General features: G+C 41.0%; 1 protein-coding gene across 1 annotated transcript in view; it reads right to left on the reverse strand.

Moving 5' to 3' along the window:
- Window positions 1–17,369, reverse strand: part of EPHA6 (EPH receptor A6) — a 983,829-nt gene that overhangs the window by 497,332 nt on the left and 469,128 nt on the right. Inside the window, exon 5 of the mRNA XM_044284497.1 lies at window positions 16,785–17,120. Coding sequence (XP_044140432.1) covers window positions 16,785–17,120 — 336 coding nt within the window. The remainder of the gene's footprint in view (window positions 1–16,784; window positions 17,121–17,369) is intronic.

The raw sequence follows: 17,369 nt of genomic DNA on the forward strand, positions 1-17,369 counted from the left end.
CCACATGGTGTGAATTACCACCAACACCGCAAGGTGACTTTTGTTTGAATATGACTGTTTGTTTTGTCACTTGCCTAACGTGTGAATAAAACACTGAACTGTTTGATCCCAAGAACTTGTTGTTGCCTCTATACTGCGTCTGCTAATTCTGTCTACCAGAGCGAGTCCCTAGAGTTGTAGGAGGATGCGGGCAGGTGCAGTGAGTCTGGCGTGAAGGCCGAAATATTTTTGTTTTTCCGGGCACAGTTGTATGTCTTACATCAAACCAGCGAGATTACAACCCGTGTCTCTCGACAAAATGGAAGCTGCCGCGAAAGCCCTCGTGGAGGCTAAACAGCGGGAGGCTAATAAGCAGCAGCAGGAAACTAACCAGCTGCTATTGCAACATGTGATGGCTTTACAAGCGGCAGGAGCATCCCAGAACATCCACAATGCCCAAAAAGCGGTCCGTGCAGCTATCCCTAAGATAACCCCCTTGGACGACGTCGAGACCTATCTGGCAGTGTTCGAGAAGGTGTTCGTGAGGGAGAGACTACGCCGAGATCAGTGGGCTGAGGTCGTCGCTCCGTTTCTGGCATTCGGACCCCAGCAGGTTCGACTTACCAGATGATCAAGAAACCGATTACACGACAGTAAAGGGTAAGATTCTGGCAAGACTGGGGATGAACGTGTTGGTCCGGTCGCAGCGAGTGCATCAGTGGGAGTTTAAACCGGCTGAACCCGCGAGACATCAGTCTTATGATCTGTTACATCGGTTGCAAAAATGGCTGCAGCTTGATGTGCTGAGTTCCACTGCTATGCTGGACCGTCTGTTGGCTGATGTATTCTGGAGGGCTTTGCTGTACCCTCTCCAGCACTGGAACAGCCAGGTGTCTCCTGGTTATGCCCTTGAGATGGTCGACCTGGTGGAGCACTATGAGGCTACCAGGACTCTACAGGAGGGTTCTTTTGGGAGGAGGGCAGTCAAATCCCGGAAATTTCCATCCAAGACCCGGCGACTGGTACCGGCAAAACCCGGCCGGGATATACTCCCTACAGATCTATCTCCGATAGTCTGGTGGCAGTGTCAGGGGCCTGGACACATAAGGGCTGATTGTCCCCATCAGGGCGAACCCATGGATACTAACTATGGCTACCGCCACTCCTTGTATTCCAGGAAGCTGTGTGCAACAGGTACTCCAGAGACTATAGACAATAGCCACCTGTGCCAGGTCGAAATGGGAGACACTCTAGCAGTAGCTCTGTTGGACTCAGTGAGTCTGGTGTCCCTAGTAAGAGCTTCCCTGGTGCAACCCGCCGAGTATACTGGCTGAAAAGTCGGGGTCCTGTACATTTATGGAGACTTAAAGGACTATCCCACCATCCTTGTGTGTCTGTCCACATTGGCCGGCAAGTGGACTCATGAGGTGCCGTCGCAACCAATTTACATTATGAAGTCATAATAGGGAGAGACTTTCTGGGCTTCCCAGCACTGTGGCCTGCTATGAGAGTGACTGATACCCATGAGACAGGGGTAACCCTAGCAGAGTGGCCCAGCTCAGGGGGGAGACGAGAACCCTAGGAACCTGAGACCAAAGGGCCAGCGGTAGGGGTGACTGCCACTTCAGTGGAAGAGGGGGAGACAACCCCACTAAGTGTGATGGTGGGAAACTTGGAGGACTCTGGGAATAATTTTGTTACCGCCTAACGTCGGGACTCAACCCTATCCCGCGCCTGGGAAAATGTGTTAATAGTAGATGGTAAATCACAACAACCTGGGGCAGAGTCAGTGTTTCCCCGTTTTGGGATGTGCTGACTGACCCCCTTTTTCCCCGTTTTGTGGTTCATCAAGATATGTTGTATCAGGTAAACCAACTATTACGGTGCTTGGATGCCATGTGGCGGATCATGCTGGTGGTGGTGAGGATGCTAGTGTTCACGCCACGGCCCATTTTGGTACGGCACAGGTTGCAAACTACTATTCTTTTGTCGTCTGCACTTTCCTCAAACAAGCGCCAAACTGCAGAACACCTACCCCTTGGCATGGGAGATTTCCGCAAGGGGCTGCTCCATGAAACAGTTGTGGACCTGTTTGGTGTGGCCCGCCTTCTCCTTTTTGCCACCCCACTGCCTCTTCCAGCCTGTTGCGATGCTGCAGATCCCTCCCTCTCTGTACTGCTGTCCTCACTCGGCTTTCCACCTTCCCAGGTTAGGTCAGCCACTTCATCATCTACCACCTCCTCTTCCACTTTCTCACTCTGCTCATCCTCCTGACTTGTTGATCTAACCACAACCTCAGTGATTGACAACTGTGTCCCATTCTCTTCATCAACCTCTTGAGACAGTAATTGCCCTTGACTTATTGGCAACTGTGTCTCATCATCATCCACCTCATTAATCAGTAACTGCCGTTCCCCACCGTCATCTTCTTGTGACTGTGGATGCTCAAGAGTTTGGGAATCAGGACGCAAAATCTGTCCCTCTTTAAGCGTGCTTGGCGATCGGGCCAAATCAAGGAATAATGCTGAAAAGAGCTCCTCAGAATATCCGAGTGTGGGATCACTTGTTTGCCCAGACTCTCCATGGTGGGAGGAAGGAGGATCAGGGTGAGGATTGTGTTGAGCAGACTCTTTGCTACTAATACTGGACTTGGTGGAAGACAGGGTGGTGCTTAACCGACTGGAAGCATTATCTGCTGCAAACCAACTGACCACCTGGTCGCACTGGTCTGACTTCAAGAGTGGTGTCCTGCGCCACCCTGCAAACTGGAACCAGAAGCTAGGTATCGTGAATGATTGTTTTTCTTGTGCTTTGGCAGCAGGCACAGTTTCACCGCGCCCAGGGCCACGGCCTCTGCGTGCACCATCAGCATCACGGCCACTTACTGCTCGCTTTCTTCATATTAAATGTAATATATGTTTATTGTCTGTCACACATACAGTAGCGTAGGATTTGGAAGTGTATGCGCAAACAAATTTAAAAAGGTATTTGGGATGTGGAAACGTCACACAGGAGATATCCCGCAGATAATGTCAATGCTGTCAGCAGCGGCTAATAAAAAAATACAGGGAACGTCACAGGTATTTGGGATGAGGAAACGTTATACAGGAGAGGTACTACTGGACAAAGGTAGATCTCTCACCAGATATGCTTTACAAGGATAGTGGAGTTTGAGAAGGAGACATGCATAGGACAGCTTTGCTGTTGTGTCCTGGTGACTGGAGGCTTCTCTTACCCAGGATGCCTTGCACTCCCACAATGCTTTGCATCACCCACAATGCAGCAGTCTTAGTAACAGGAAAAACAAAGTGTAATACAACTTAACACTGCTAGATGGTGCAATAACCCCACTAATCACTACAAAAATACCAAAACTCTGGCAGAATTAAATAAAATTATTTTCTAACCCTGCTGGGCAGAACACGCTCCAATCTCATATTGATAACTTATGACAATTTGACAATCCCAGAAAACCTCTTGAATAAAAAATGTAGTAGGGCTAAGCTAGTAATAGGAGACTAGGATAGGACTTTTCTGTATTAAAACCCTAATATACAATGTAAATGTATTTGTATAACAAGTGCATAATACCTTTGTTAGATGCAAAGTAGAATCTAATTTTACTAAAATATTATGATCTAATAAGTAGAGATTGGAGTTGGTACTCTAGGTTCTTGTAAGGTAAAATTATGATTTTTACCTATTTTTCCCCACTATTTACCTTCTTTGCCGTTATATAAAAATCAGACACGGCAGAAAGATTACATCGGCTGTGGTCCAAGATCACTGCCCAAAATGATCATCAAGTGGGGTTAAATAAAAAGGTCTGTGGGATCCCCCCTACTGATATGACTGAGCATGATATAATGGGAAATCTTCGTAAACCCCTGGTTCTTCTGCATAGTCATCAATGAAGCGTGCCACGTGGAGCATGTTACAGTAAGTGCTAGCCACAGCTCTGGGAAAACTAAAAAAGCAGCTATGTGAAAAGCTTCCCAGCAGGAATCCATGTTATTTCAGATACCCAGAGTGTTTCAAATGCCCTCAGTACCAGTTTTCAGCTGAACTCAACCTGAGAACCTTAAAAATGTTGGAAACAGTCATTTAATTTGTAGCTATTACAATTGGAGGGCTTTATAAATTGGAAAAGCACGAGAATTAAATGGTCTATGAGCTAAAACCTTTGCAGTTAACTCTTCTTGTAAGATATTTACTATTGGGACTTACACACACACAGTACAGTATATGTTGTCAGAAAAGGGAAGCAGGCTGAACAACTACACAAACTAAAAAACAATGATCCTCTCATATGTTTATGGTCAGAATAAGGTATCTCACACAGAAACCTCACTGAACTCAGCCTGGTAAGCCAGTTCAATTTATCCATACCTTGCTTCATTTTCATTCCCAGCATAAATTCCTGATTTATAATGCCTTTAAAAAGTATTCACACCCCTTGAACTTTTCCACATTTTTCCACATTACACCCACAATGTATTTTATTGGAATGTTATGGAATTAGTAAATAGAGTCCACCTGTGTGTAATTTATTCTCAGTGTAACTACAGCTGTTCTGTATGAAGGCCTCAGGGGATTGTTAGTGAACATTAGTGATCAAACAGCACAAAGGACAATCAAAGAACACACCAGACAGGTCAAGGATAAAGTTATGGAGAAGTTTAAAGCAGTGTTAGGTTATAAAAATTATCCCAAGCTCGGAACATCTCACGGAGAACTGTTCAGAAAATGGAAGCATTATGCCACAACTGCAAACCTACCAAGACATGGCCATCCACCTAAACTGACAGCCCAGGCAACAAGAACCTGTGTTTAAATCATTTTGGAATGTGCATGTCTACCTTGGAGTGTTAGTGGTCATACATGACCAGTCACTCTCCTATAGCCAGGTGTCTGCATAAGGATCATCTGCTCACTTCAGAGCAGCCATTCAAAATAGCTTTCTGCTTGGCTTGTTAGGGAAAGACATCTGCAGTAGTATAGCAGTAAAACTGAGAAGACTCCTTCTGCAAGAGCAGTAAGAAAGAGCAGTAAGAAAACAGGAAGAGACTTTATTGTAAGCTGCCAGAGGGGGAAGGAGACTGATTCAGCCTAAAATTTTTATCTGAATGAACCGATGTGTAGCAACAAAGAGGATGCACTTACACACATCTATTAGCCTTTCAGGACTTTAGATATGTAAATAATATATGGGATAACCTGTTTAACTTAAAAAAAAAAAAAAAACACTCCCATGTTTTATTCGATTTGCATTTCAAATAGATATTAAACCTCCTTTGGAAATAAAGTAACATTTTTAGATGTTAAGTTTATACAAACATTTGCATATTCATTTTCAGTTACTGCATCATGGGACTTAGATAGGACTAACCATTCTGTCCTTATACTTATGTCTTCACCAGGAAGCCAGTTTCTCTGTGTCCTGTGCAGATTAAAACTACAAGCAGAGTCTGAAGGAAGATTGTCAACTGCTGCATGTCCGCCCCTCGGAAGCTCTTCATTCCCCACACTACAGCCACCACCTCCTCCTCCTCCACATAAGCATAGAATGCTTACAATTACTAAGCCGCAAGGTCATGGGACCCGATTAAGTCACATAGGTTACACTTAGCAGATAAATGAAACAACCAGAAAATCCATATGCCCGTGTTAGCTATTCTATAAGCCCCTATATTAGGAAATTAAACATAATAAATTTATCAAATAAGTGTTTTGATAAAAATACGGACTGCCAGGAGGAGGATCAACGGGTGGAAACAACAGTATGAAGGAAACGCCTACCCTCAATTACACTCCCCCCCCCCCCCCCCCCAGGACAGGAAGAAAGGAAGAAATTTTCATAGAGCAGCAGCCATTTTTTTTATGAATATAGTAGAGAGAAAAGGCAGATAAAGATAGCAGACCAGCACAGGAAAAATAGAAAGCAGAAAGGAGACTAGTAGCAGGGATGAAGCAACAGTAAGACATACTTATAGAGGCATCTTTAACAATGGGAGTGCTTCTTCAACCCTCTCTACCCTGGAGGTTTTTTGTTTTTGCGTTTTCATTTTGCTCTCCCTGCCTTCCCAGAGCCATAACTTTTTTATTTCTCTGTTCACATATCCATACAAGGGCTTTTTTTGCAGGACAAGTTGTACTTTTCAACACCACCATTTAATATTGCATATGATGTAGTCGGAAGCGAGAAAAAAATTTCAAATGGGGTGAAATTGCTAATTTACGATGTTCGATGTGCGATAAAACTGACCAGTTACTTTTATTCTACAGGTCAGTATGAATCCGGTGATACCTTATATGTATAAATTTTCTTGTGGTTTGATAGTGATAAAATAATAAAAAAGTGGGAAAAAAAATCTGTTTTATTTTTTCATCGCCATAATTTGACCCTTTTTTGAACTTTTTTGTAATTATGTGTACGGAGCTATGTAGGGGCTCATTTTTTGCGGGGCGATCTGAACTTTGCATTGATACCATTCTGGGGTGTGTATGACTTTTTGATCACTTTTAATTTTAATTTTTTTAGAAAATGAAGAGACCAAAAACAGCGAATTGGCCATTTTTTTTACACTTTTTTCCGTTTTGCTGTTTGCTGTAAGGGGAATATATTTTTATAATATGGGCATTTTTGCACATCGCGACACCCATGATGTATATTTTTTGTTATTTTTAAGCTCTTTTATTTTGACTTTGGGAAAAGGAGGGTGATTTGAATTTTTATGTATTTTTTATTTTATTTTATTTTTTAAAAACTTTTTTTTTTTACACTTTTTATAGTTCTCATAGGGAACTATAACAAGCAATCATTAGATTGCTAATCTCATAGACCCCAATGCACCAGCATTGGAGTCTGAGAGAAAATTGCTAGTTTCCTATGGAGCCCAAATACAGGCAAGGGCTCCATAGGAAATACTATGCAGCAGCCTCCTGTCAGTCACAAACACATGGGCTGCTGCACACAAGATCCGGCTCCTCCAATTGCCGCACGGGGGAGCGAAGCATCACCGGAAGTGCGCGCTTCAGGTGTTTCACGCGCTCAGAGGGGTTAAATGTCCGCGATCGGCATTACTGCCGGTTGCGGACATTAGCCACAGGTGTCTGCTATAAGAAACAGCAGGCCACCCGCTCCGCTTAAGAGCGGACACCATATTTAAAGACCGCGCACTAGTAGGGCGCTGGTCTGCAAAGGGTTAATAATATCTTTATGGGCGAAGGGGTCTGTTTTCTGATACATATTTTTACCACATTCATTAATAAAACCATATGATAAAATTCTTGCTCCCTACAGCCACCACTAGAGGAGTTCATTGCACATGGACATGCTTCACTGCAACTGGCGTCACAACAAAACAAGTAAACTTTTCCCTCTTAAAGGGATCCCATGGCCGTTGAGCACCTGTGCGTCGCATGTGCAACTATCATTGACTAGCAGCTATCTCTGTATACATACTTACACAGAGAATGGTATCAATTACTGATAACACCTTCCCCGTGTACAGTTATCAGTGACTGACAGTTATCTCTGTATACACACTTACACAGAGATGGTATCAATCACTGATAACACCTCCCACAGCTAGTAGTGACTGACATCTATCTCTGTATACATACTTACACAGAGAATGCTATCACTGATAACACCTCCCCGTGTACAGCTATCAGTGACTGACAGCTACCTCTGTATACATACTTACACAGAGAATGCTATCAATCACTGATAACACCTCCCCGTGTAAAACTAACAGAGAGTGACAGCTATCTCTGTATATATGATTACACAGAGAATTCTATCAATCGCTAAAAATAGCTGAGTGGGCCAACTTGAGGTCATGCATGTCCACTGCCTCTCCATTCCTCTATATTGGACTGCCTATGGGATAGCATTCAGCTATCTCTGGAGTGACCACTGCTCCCTATTAATCAGAGAACATAGAACCCCTGTTATTGCTATCAATTGGGAGTCCCAATGGTCAGACGCCACCAATTAGACACTTATACTTTTCTGCTATCCCTATGGTGTGGATAGGAGAAAGGTATTGTTTGTTGGAAAACCCCTTTAAACATTCAATACAATCTTTGATTTCATTTGATGGAGTGCAGCTTCCACAATTGGCACTTTCTGGCTTTCTGGCCACAAATCTACACCCTAATTTATCTTTGACAAAGCATCATACCAAAGCCTTAATCTAAAGAGGACCTGGCCTCCTAATAGGTTTCATTTTAAGAAAGAAAATCATTAATGCATTCAGTATAATTTCTGCAAAAATAAGTATTTCTGTGAAAGACATTTAAAAGTATCCATGGGAATGAAAAAAAAAACCCCTACAGAACTTGAAGTTTTAATTTGCAAGATTATTTTTAGGAAGCAATTTTCCAACTGGAGATATAGCAATAGGAGTTTCATATGTGCTAGACATGTACTGTATCTCATTTACTGTTCAATAATAGAAAAGCTGGCCATCCAAGATACTCCACCGGCAGTGCCAGCTTCCTAATGTCTAATGGCCGAGGCCATGAAATGGTTAACAGTATATACCACTCTGATAGTCAGCTGTGAAATTATTAGAATGTACTAGAAACTGATCTTAGAACTGGCAACAAATGCCAAACACAGCAAAGAAATGATTACTGGTGTGACTGCCGTTATGTTATTGCATTTCCAATGTACCTAGCCAATCTGCACTGGTGCAGAGACTAACCTTCACTTACAACAACAAAAAATATGAGCGCATTCCCTGAGGCAGGCACGGAAAAACACACGGGTCTGAATGGTTATTTAAACTGTGGACTTTGGTCTATCTCGCTTCACTTCGAGAACTCGGTGTGGAATATATAGATCTTCTGCTTGTGCCTTTTTATTAGACACCTCATAACTATGATTTAATGCCACATATAGGGAACCAGGCTTTGGGGCCTAAGGGAGCTAAAAGACCTTTCTGCTTCGTATGAGGAGACCACCATCATAAATGAGGCATGAGAGTTGGAAAGCACAGTTACAGATTTAACATTGGGAACAGGAGGTTTAGGTTACCCTTATGGGTAGATCACCGGGGGTTCCAGGAACCATGCTCACTGAGATTACCTGATCCTAGGGGTGTCCTTTTTAGAGAAGACAAGACAAGCCTCTTCAAATTTCATCTTAATTCTGCCTGTCACAATCCATGTAGTAGTTTCATTTACAGGGGCAGTTGGTGAGAGCTCTAGGGTAACTGCTTAGGCATCCAACTTAGGCTGGTTTTACATCACCATTTCATTTTGCCTTCTTCTGATCCGTCAGAATAACAAACAAAAAAACTTCAGGATCCTGTAAAAAAAAAATGGATCCTGTTGCATCCGTTATGCACATTTTGCATCCGTTTTAGCCATCTCCGCCTGAGATCTTTCTGTCTTAAAAAAGGGATTTCAGATGGAAATTGCTAAAACGGGTGCAAAATGTACATAATGGGTGCAACAGGTCTGTTTTTTCTTTTTCTGTTATGACGGATTAAAAGAATGAAAAATGAAATGGTGATGTACAACCAGCCTTAAAGGGGTTGTCCCATCAAGCCTTTTCCAGAAAAGGTGAGATGGGACTGAGCTCCCAGGTGGCTGGGCTTAGGGAAACTGCAGAGTGGGCCGACACTCCGCTCTTCCAGTAGGTCCTACTGGCGTGAATGGGAGCTGCATAAAGAACATTTTATTGCAAACTATTGCAGACTGCTATGCAGTTACAGCCCTGACTTCTGACCTCCGCAAATCAGCTAGTGGTGGCCTATTCTGAAGATAAACCATCACTTAGCAAAAGCTTGATGTTTATGGTCTGCTGCAATGAAAATGTTTTCTATCATCCTCTGTACAGTGCAAATGTGTATGAGGCATCCGCTGCAGTGACTGCACTTTTAACTTGGTCAACTTTTTGAAGTACTTCTTAATACTGTTAAATGTTCCATGGTTCCAAAAGGTTGAGGTCCTTTCACCCTCCAAATGATTTTTTTTTAAATGTCAGGAATATAAGCGGTGGAAGAAGCATATAAGCTTTGAGGGGTGGGCTGTATTTTGTCTCCCAATGGAATGAGGCTGCTCGGGCTTATGAATAGCTGCAATGGTGAATGTAACGAGGGACGGAACACCACATTTACGGTCCACAGGGGACTAGAAGCAGTGGTGACAAGACCATTGATGCTAGAACGGAGATCTGTGACTAGGTGAGTGGCTTTTTTTCTTATTTGATAAATTCTATTTTAACAAGATATTTAACATTGTAAGTATCCAAGGTACCACCACGTGGAACCAAACCCGAGTTTGGGCAAAGGTTTTTAACAGTAGAAATTAATTTTTTAAGTTGTTACCAGTAGTCTCGCGAGACTTCGCAAAGTAATGGCTTTGGCTATTCTGAGCCAATACATTCTGATACTGTACGGAGGGCTCGCTCCGTACAGTATTCATACGAAGTTTTATGCAAATCGACTTTGGATGTTTAATCCGAAGTCGAATCGCTCATCACTAATTGTGACTGAAACATAAAGTATACTATTTTAAGGGCAGGTTCACATCGGCAGCAGGAAAATCCAGTAGTCTGTTCTGGCAGAGGAACAGACTACGGGAGTTACCGTATCCAGCATTGCCAGATTTCCATTCACTATACAGGGAGTGCAGAATTATTAGGCAAGTTGTATTTTTGAGGATTAATTTTATTATTGAACAACAACCATGTTCTCAATGAACCCAAAAAACTAATTAATATCAAAGCTGAATATTTTTGGAAGTAGTTTTTAGTTTGTTTTTAGTTTTAGCTGTTTTAGGGGGATATCTGTGTGTGCAGGTAACTATTACTGTACATAATTATTAGGCAACTTAACAAAAAACTAATATATACCCATTTCAATTATTTATTTTTACCAGTGAAACTAATATAACATCTCAACATTCACAAATATACATTTCTGAATTTCAAAAACAAAACAAAAACAAATCAGTGACCAAAATAGCCACCTTTCTTTGCAAGGACACTCAAAAGCCTGCCATCCATGGATTCTGTCAGTGTTTTGATCTGTTCACCATCAACATTGCGTGCAGCAGCAACCACAGCCTCCCAGACACTGTTCAGAGAGGTGTACTGTTTTCCCTCCTTGTAAATCTCACATTTGATGATGGACCACAGGTTCTCAATGGGGTTCAGATCAGGTGAACAAGGAGGCCATGTCATTAGATTTTCTTCTTTTATACCCTTTCTTGCCAGCCACGCTGTGGAGTACTTGGACGCGTGTGATGGAGCATTGTCCTGCATGAAAATCATGTTTTTCTTGAAGGATGCAGACTTCTTCCTGTACCACTGCTTGAAGAAGGTGTCTTCCAGAAACTGGCAGTAGGACTGGGAGTTGAGCTTGACTCCATCCTCAACCCGAAAAGGCCCCACAAGCTCATCTTTGATGATACCAGCCCAAACCAGTACTCCACCTCCACCTTGCTGGCGTCTGAGTCGGACTGGAGCTCTCTGCCCTTTACCAATCCAGCCATCTGGCCCATCAAGACTCACTCTCATTTCATCAGTCCATAAAACCTTAGAAAAATCAGTCTTGAGATATTTCTTGGCCCAGTCTTGACGTTTCAGCTTGTGTGTCTTGTTCAGTGGTGGTCATCTTTCAGCCTTTCTTACCTTGGCCATGTCTCTGAGTATTGCACACCTTGTGCTTTTGGGCACTCCAGTGATGTTGCAGCTCTGAAATATGGCCAAACTGGTGGCAAGTAGCATCTTGGCAGCTGCAAGCTTGACTTTTCTCAGTTCATGGGCAGTTATTTTGCGCCTTGGTTTTCCACACGCTTCTTGCGACCCTGTTGACTATTTTGAATGAAACGCTTGATTGTTCGATGATCACGCTTCAGAAGCTTTGCAATTTTAAGAGTGCTGCATCCCTCTGCAAGATATCTCACTATTTTTGACTTTTCTGAGCCTGTCAAGTCCTTCTTTTGACCCATTTTGCCAAAGGAAAGGAAGTTGCCTAATAATTATGCACACCTGATATAGGGTGTTGATGTCATTAGACCACACCCCTTCTCATTACAGAGATGCACATCACCTAATATGCTTAATTGGTAATAGGCTTTCGAGCCTATACAGCTTGGAGTAAGACAACATGCATAAAGAGGATGATGTGGTCAAAATACTCATTTGCCTAATAATTCTGCACGTAGTGTAATGAGGATTCTTTGTGGTATAAATGCTGGCTTTCTGCTAGACAAATGCCACTGCATACTGCGGTATTTGTCCATCAGAAAGCTGGTATTTATGCCAGAAACCCATCAGATCCCATCGTAGTGAAGGGGGATCCAGTGGTGTGAGGTGGTGTCCAGCTATAACTCTGGTAGTCTGCTCCTCTGCCAGAACAGACTACTGGATTATGTGTCACAGATGAGAACCTCGCCTTATATGAGTCAACGTAATAAAAAACGATCAGTATAATATGGAATTGAGCGAACTCTTACTAAGAGGTTTTAGAAAATGTTTTCATCTCAATCCCTACAGAGATATTTTTCATAAACCAGAGAATACATTTAGTACAGTACCTTAAAACAGTATGCATACCCCATGAAGTTTTCCACATTTTTTCACGTTACACTTACAAACAAATGTATTTTATTGGGATTTTATGTGATAGACCAACACAAAGAAGCAAGTATGTGTAAAGTGAAGAGAAAATGATACATACAACATATTGACTCTGAATACAGATACATGCCACACTTTCCAGATCTTTATTTATGACAGATTTTAAAAACCATGTATCATTTTCTTTTCACTTGACACACACTTGCTACTTTGTGTTGGTCTATCAGATACAGTCACAATAAAATATATTTAAAGCTTGTGGGTGTAATGTGAAAAAATACAGAAAAGTGCAAGGGGTATGAATTATTTCTCAATGCACTGTACAAAGTTTTATTATAAGCACCTGAATCATCTCAAGAGATGTAATGTTATTCTGTATCAGTACATCATGTCAGCACCTTTTGGTCTGGATTCTTAATTTTTTAGGCATAGTAAGACCGTAACAAGTTATCATCGGCCTCCATAGGGGAGCAGAAATAATTGCATAAACAGCGCTCTAACAAGGTTGAAAACTCTTCAGAAGTTAGCAGGCAGTAATCTAAGGTGAAAGAAATGACGTGCAGTAAACTTCCACTACTTACATTACAGCGCTTGATAACCTGTTATGATATATGTGGGTGTATGGTCCTCTCTAATGCAGCTTAATACATTGGATTTACAGCATGAACTTTGGCTGAAGCATTACAATAAATGTCTTTATAAATGACATATTCATAGTTCTTGTTATACTGTTAAAGACCTGCTGGAATTCACCAGGTCCGGTATTGCCTGATTCTCTAGATTACTGCTGGAGGTTTGGTGGTGATTCGGCCACTTTCCGGCATAAATGCCAAAAGCTTTCACTCTGGGGTACAGACTAATTTGTTGCCAACGTCCACTAAACATTTTTTGTGGTAAGAGCAGATGGACAGACTATGCCAGGTCAAACCGGAAATGGGTCTGTTTTTTTATGGTATTGAATATCCTTGCAGGTCATATTAAGGTGCTTATATACCTTCACTCTTGTTTGGCCGAGACCTTTTCTCCTAAGGTTGCCTTCACACATGGCAGATTTTGTAGCAATACATGAAAATTTATTCCATTCATCTGAATTGGGATGTTTTGGTGGAAAGCATATGGATTTCAAGCCCCATTCACATGAAAGGACTGATTTTCAGTATCAGAAATTTGCTCTGCCAAAAAATCTGCTGCATGTGAAAACACCCTAAGGCCTTATGCACACTACCGTTGTTTCATTCCATCTCCGTTGTTCCATTTTTCATGATTTTCTGCGGACCCATTGACTTTCAATGGATCCGTTGAAAACTCGGCTAATGCACCGTTTGTCATCCGCGTCCGTGATCCGTGGTTCCTGTCCTATTTTTTTCATGGAAAACGGTTCGCGGACCTATTCAAGTTAATGGGTCAAGCGGCGAGTATGATTTTTTTATTTATTTCTGTTAATTTTGGGGTTCGGGCGATTTTTGAATTACTAAAGACGGAAGGCAAAAGGGACACCTTTAGAGGCATTACATTTTGCATTCCGTCATAATAGAAGTCTATGGGCAGCATAACTAATCCGTCCTGGTTAACGTTATGTTATCTGCCGACATAACCATGTTATAATGGAAAATAATAAAGTAAAGTTCGGGTTCCTATTGACTTCAATGGGGTACAGGTTTGAATTTGGGTCCAGTTCGGATCCCGAACCCAAACTTTGACCTGAAGTTTGGCCGAACCCAGCATTCCCAAAGTTCCACGGGTTCGCTCATCCCTACTCATTAACAATAGGGGCTATCAGGTTTCACAAAGGTGTCATTTTGTTGGGAAAAATAGTGCTGCCTATGAAAAACCTGTGAAAATAACCTTTCATGGTTTATAAAACTGCATTCTGCCATTATCAATTCAGGCTGCCCTTGTAGCATACTAGGACAGTCTTGTGTCAGCATTGACAGACTATAGGCTACCTGCAAGGCACAAAAACAAAAAATAAATAAATCACTCAGTAAGTAAGAAAATAGAATCTTCCAAAAGTATTACAAAAGTCAACATCTTTATCTGGATTAGCAATGATACACAGATTGCTCCATCCTGTACCATATTTCTTATGGCAAACCAGTATACTATAAAAGTAGATTTTCAGCATAAAAATAGATTATCACCCGCCAATTTCTTTAAAAATTGGATTTGTCAATTTGTAGTGCAGACAAATATGTTGACTTCGGCGCTCAATACTTTTGCAAAGTCCTATAAAAGTAACTTCTGACATCATTATATACCATATAATGTAGGTAATAAAATAGTCTGCTTTGAACGTTATAAGAAAACATATTTTGTGATCTGAGGGCTTCTTAAGCGACGCCAAGACGATTTATAGAGAACACTGGGCACAGGTCATAAATTTACAGGTGGCATAAAGTGAATATTAAATAATACAGGAACTCTAGGTGCTGCAATAGAAAAAACTGCTAAAGAAATTCTAAGCATGAACAAAGCTAAGACATATCAATGAAATATGAATGTGTCCGGCAAATAATTTAGGTTGCCAAGTTTCGGACAAGTCAGAATCAAGAATGCCAATCATGCTCCTGCTTGTGTCTGTTAGAGTCATAGTCATTTGGCGTTATTTCTCCCTCCCCCTTTTCTATCCCTAAATATTTTTTTCCATTCATCGTCCCTTGTGAAGAATTGATCTTAATTTGCACAAAGTGGCAAAGTTGGATTGACCGATCTGACAATTAACTAGTGATCCTATGTTCTAATATGATGATGTACAGCCCAACCTATGAAGACCACATTGCTTAGTAAACTTTGCTGATTCTATGGATGTTCTGTGAAATAACACTCTCTAAGGCAAAACTGCCATAGATATCTAGAAAGTGTGCAAACGGTGTGCACTAAATCTGGTAGAGTAAGAGCTTTTATATGACATTTCATCTTCTTCATATTGTTTGTTCAAAACATTACTTAACACTCTATACTCCAATGAGGCCAGAATTAGGTTTATAGAAATACAACAAAAGGTCTATTCTGGAGATGTATGTGCAGCCAACTGTCTTTTTATTGAAAGTGAATTTCTAAGAGCTAACAGAATGAAGACAAAAAGGTAAAAAACACATTGGTTTTGTCAGTTTTACTACTGAGTTCTAGATTCATTTTGTGAAAATGGCTTGGGGTTGTAGCCATGCGGAGTACAGAGTACATAGCAGTAGTATTAATACTGTGATGCCTGAGGGTGCCCAAAGGCCTCTCAGCTACAAATGAAGACTTCAGTATTATAAATGGCACATGGTAGGTGGTGGACCATGTTACATATTTTCCTATGTGGCCTAGGAACTTAAAGCTACACCTATAATTACAAGTATTCAAATATTTCATGAAAATAAAATTCACTAAAGTACAAAACTAAATGTAATTGTATAAATCTATAACAAACCCAAACAATTCCAAATTTAGAACAATATCTAGATGTTATGAGATTGGGAATCTTCAAAATTCTCCATAATTTTACAGTTATAGGGGAAAATTTATCAAAAGTGGTACAAAGGAAAACTGCCTTAGTTGCCTATAGCAACCATATTCCACCTTTTAATTTTTTAGAGCTCATTTGGAAAATGAAAGGTGGTTTTCCTTTAAATTGATTTTGATAAATCTCCGCATCATTGGTCAACATTGGTCAAGTTTAGATGTCATGAATTATCATTCATGTGGAATTATTTTGTATAATATTTCCCAAAATTTTTACTTTTGCAACTATTTTAAATGAGATAAAATGATAATATCTTTCATGTCATTTCAAAATGGCAGAATGGTCAGAAGGATGAGCAATTATCTGGTCTTCAGAAACAAATGCATGTAAAAACACATTAAAATAATGAAATATACCCAATATACTCAATGGTCTACTGTTAATTATGTGGAAGTGATGTTATTATTGACCACCATAAGTATGGCACCAAACATGTCGAAATATTTTGATTTTTACTTTGTACTTACCTACCTCATTTAAAATGACCATAAAACTTGTATTAGATGAAGAAGTTGCACAATCCTATGTCTATTGACAGATCCCTTATACTAACTGTAGACCAAGAGAGTTTTTCAAAAGTTCCCTCAGTGCTCTTAAATACATTTTTAAGGACCATTGCAAAAAATTATCCCTCTAGTGTAATTCACATTGGTTCCCAATTCAAGACTTTTTTTTCCAGAAAAAAATGAAACCTACCTTCTTGATCTGTGGTGATGGTGATGGAAGTATATTGTCGGGGAAATTGGCTGAGTTCCGAGACCCCATTCACTGCCTCAATATCAAAAGTGTAGTTGACATGAGATAAAAAGTCCACGATCGTTACCGAGGAGTTAACTAATCCTGAATGTCGAGGTACAAAACGAATTCCCCCACCACAAAGTTCACATTGGCTGGGGTCTAACCCACATTTCTTGCAAATTACATTGTAGATAAGGTCCTTCCTGCCTCCGGTGTCAAATGGTGGACTCCACTCCAGATACAGAGCTGTTTCATTCAAGTTAAAATTGACATTTCTTGGAGCCGAAGGTGGTTCTGTAAGCCAAAAATAAACAATGGAGAATATGAGAAATTAATACAATCTGGGTAACATCCCACCCTCTTTTGTTTTGGGCACATACTTTGATTTCCCAGTAGTAGTCTACTAAGCAATCATCCCTCCAATAATCAACTGTTAGTTAGTAATCAGCCTCCTACTGGGACATTGCAAGGACTGCCAAGAGCTCTTACTTCAGACCCTTGTGAAACTGCCTTTAGCTCAAGAAATCTAATGATTTAATTTAA

This window comes from Bufo gargarizans, chromosome 3, assembly GCF_014858855.1.
Source record: "Bufo gargarizans isolate SCDJY-AF-19 chromosome 3, ASM1485885v1, whole genome shotgun sequence".
In the NCBI taxonomy this organism is placed as follows: domain Eukaryota; kingdom Metazoa; phylum Chordata; class Amphibia; order Anura; family Bufonidae; genus Bufo; species Bufo gargarizans.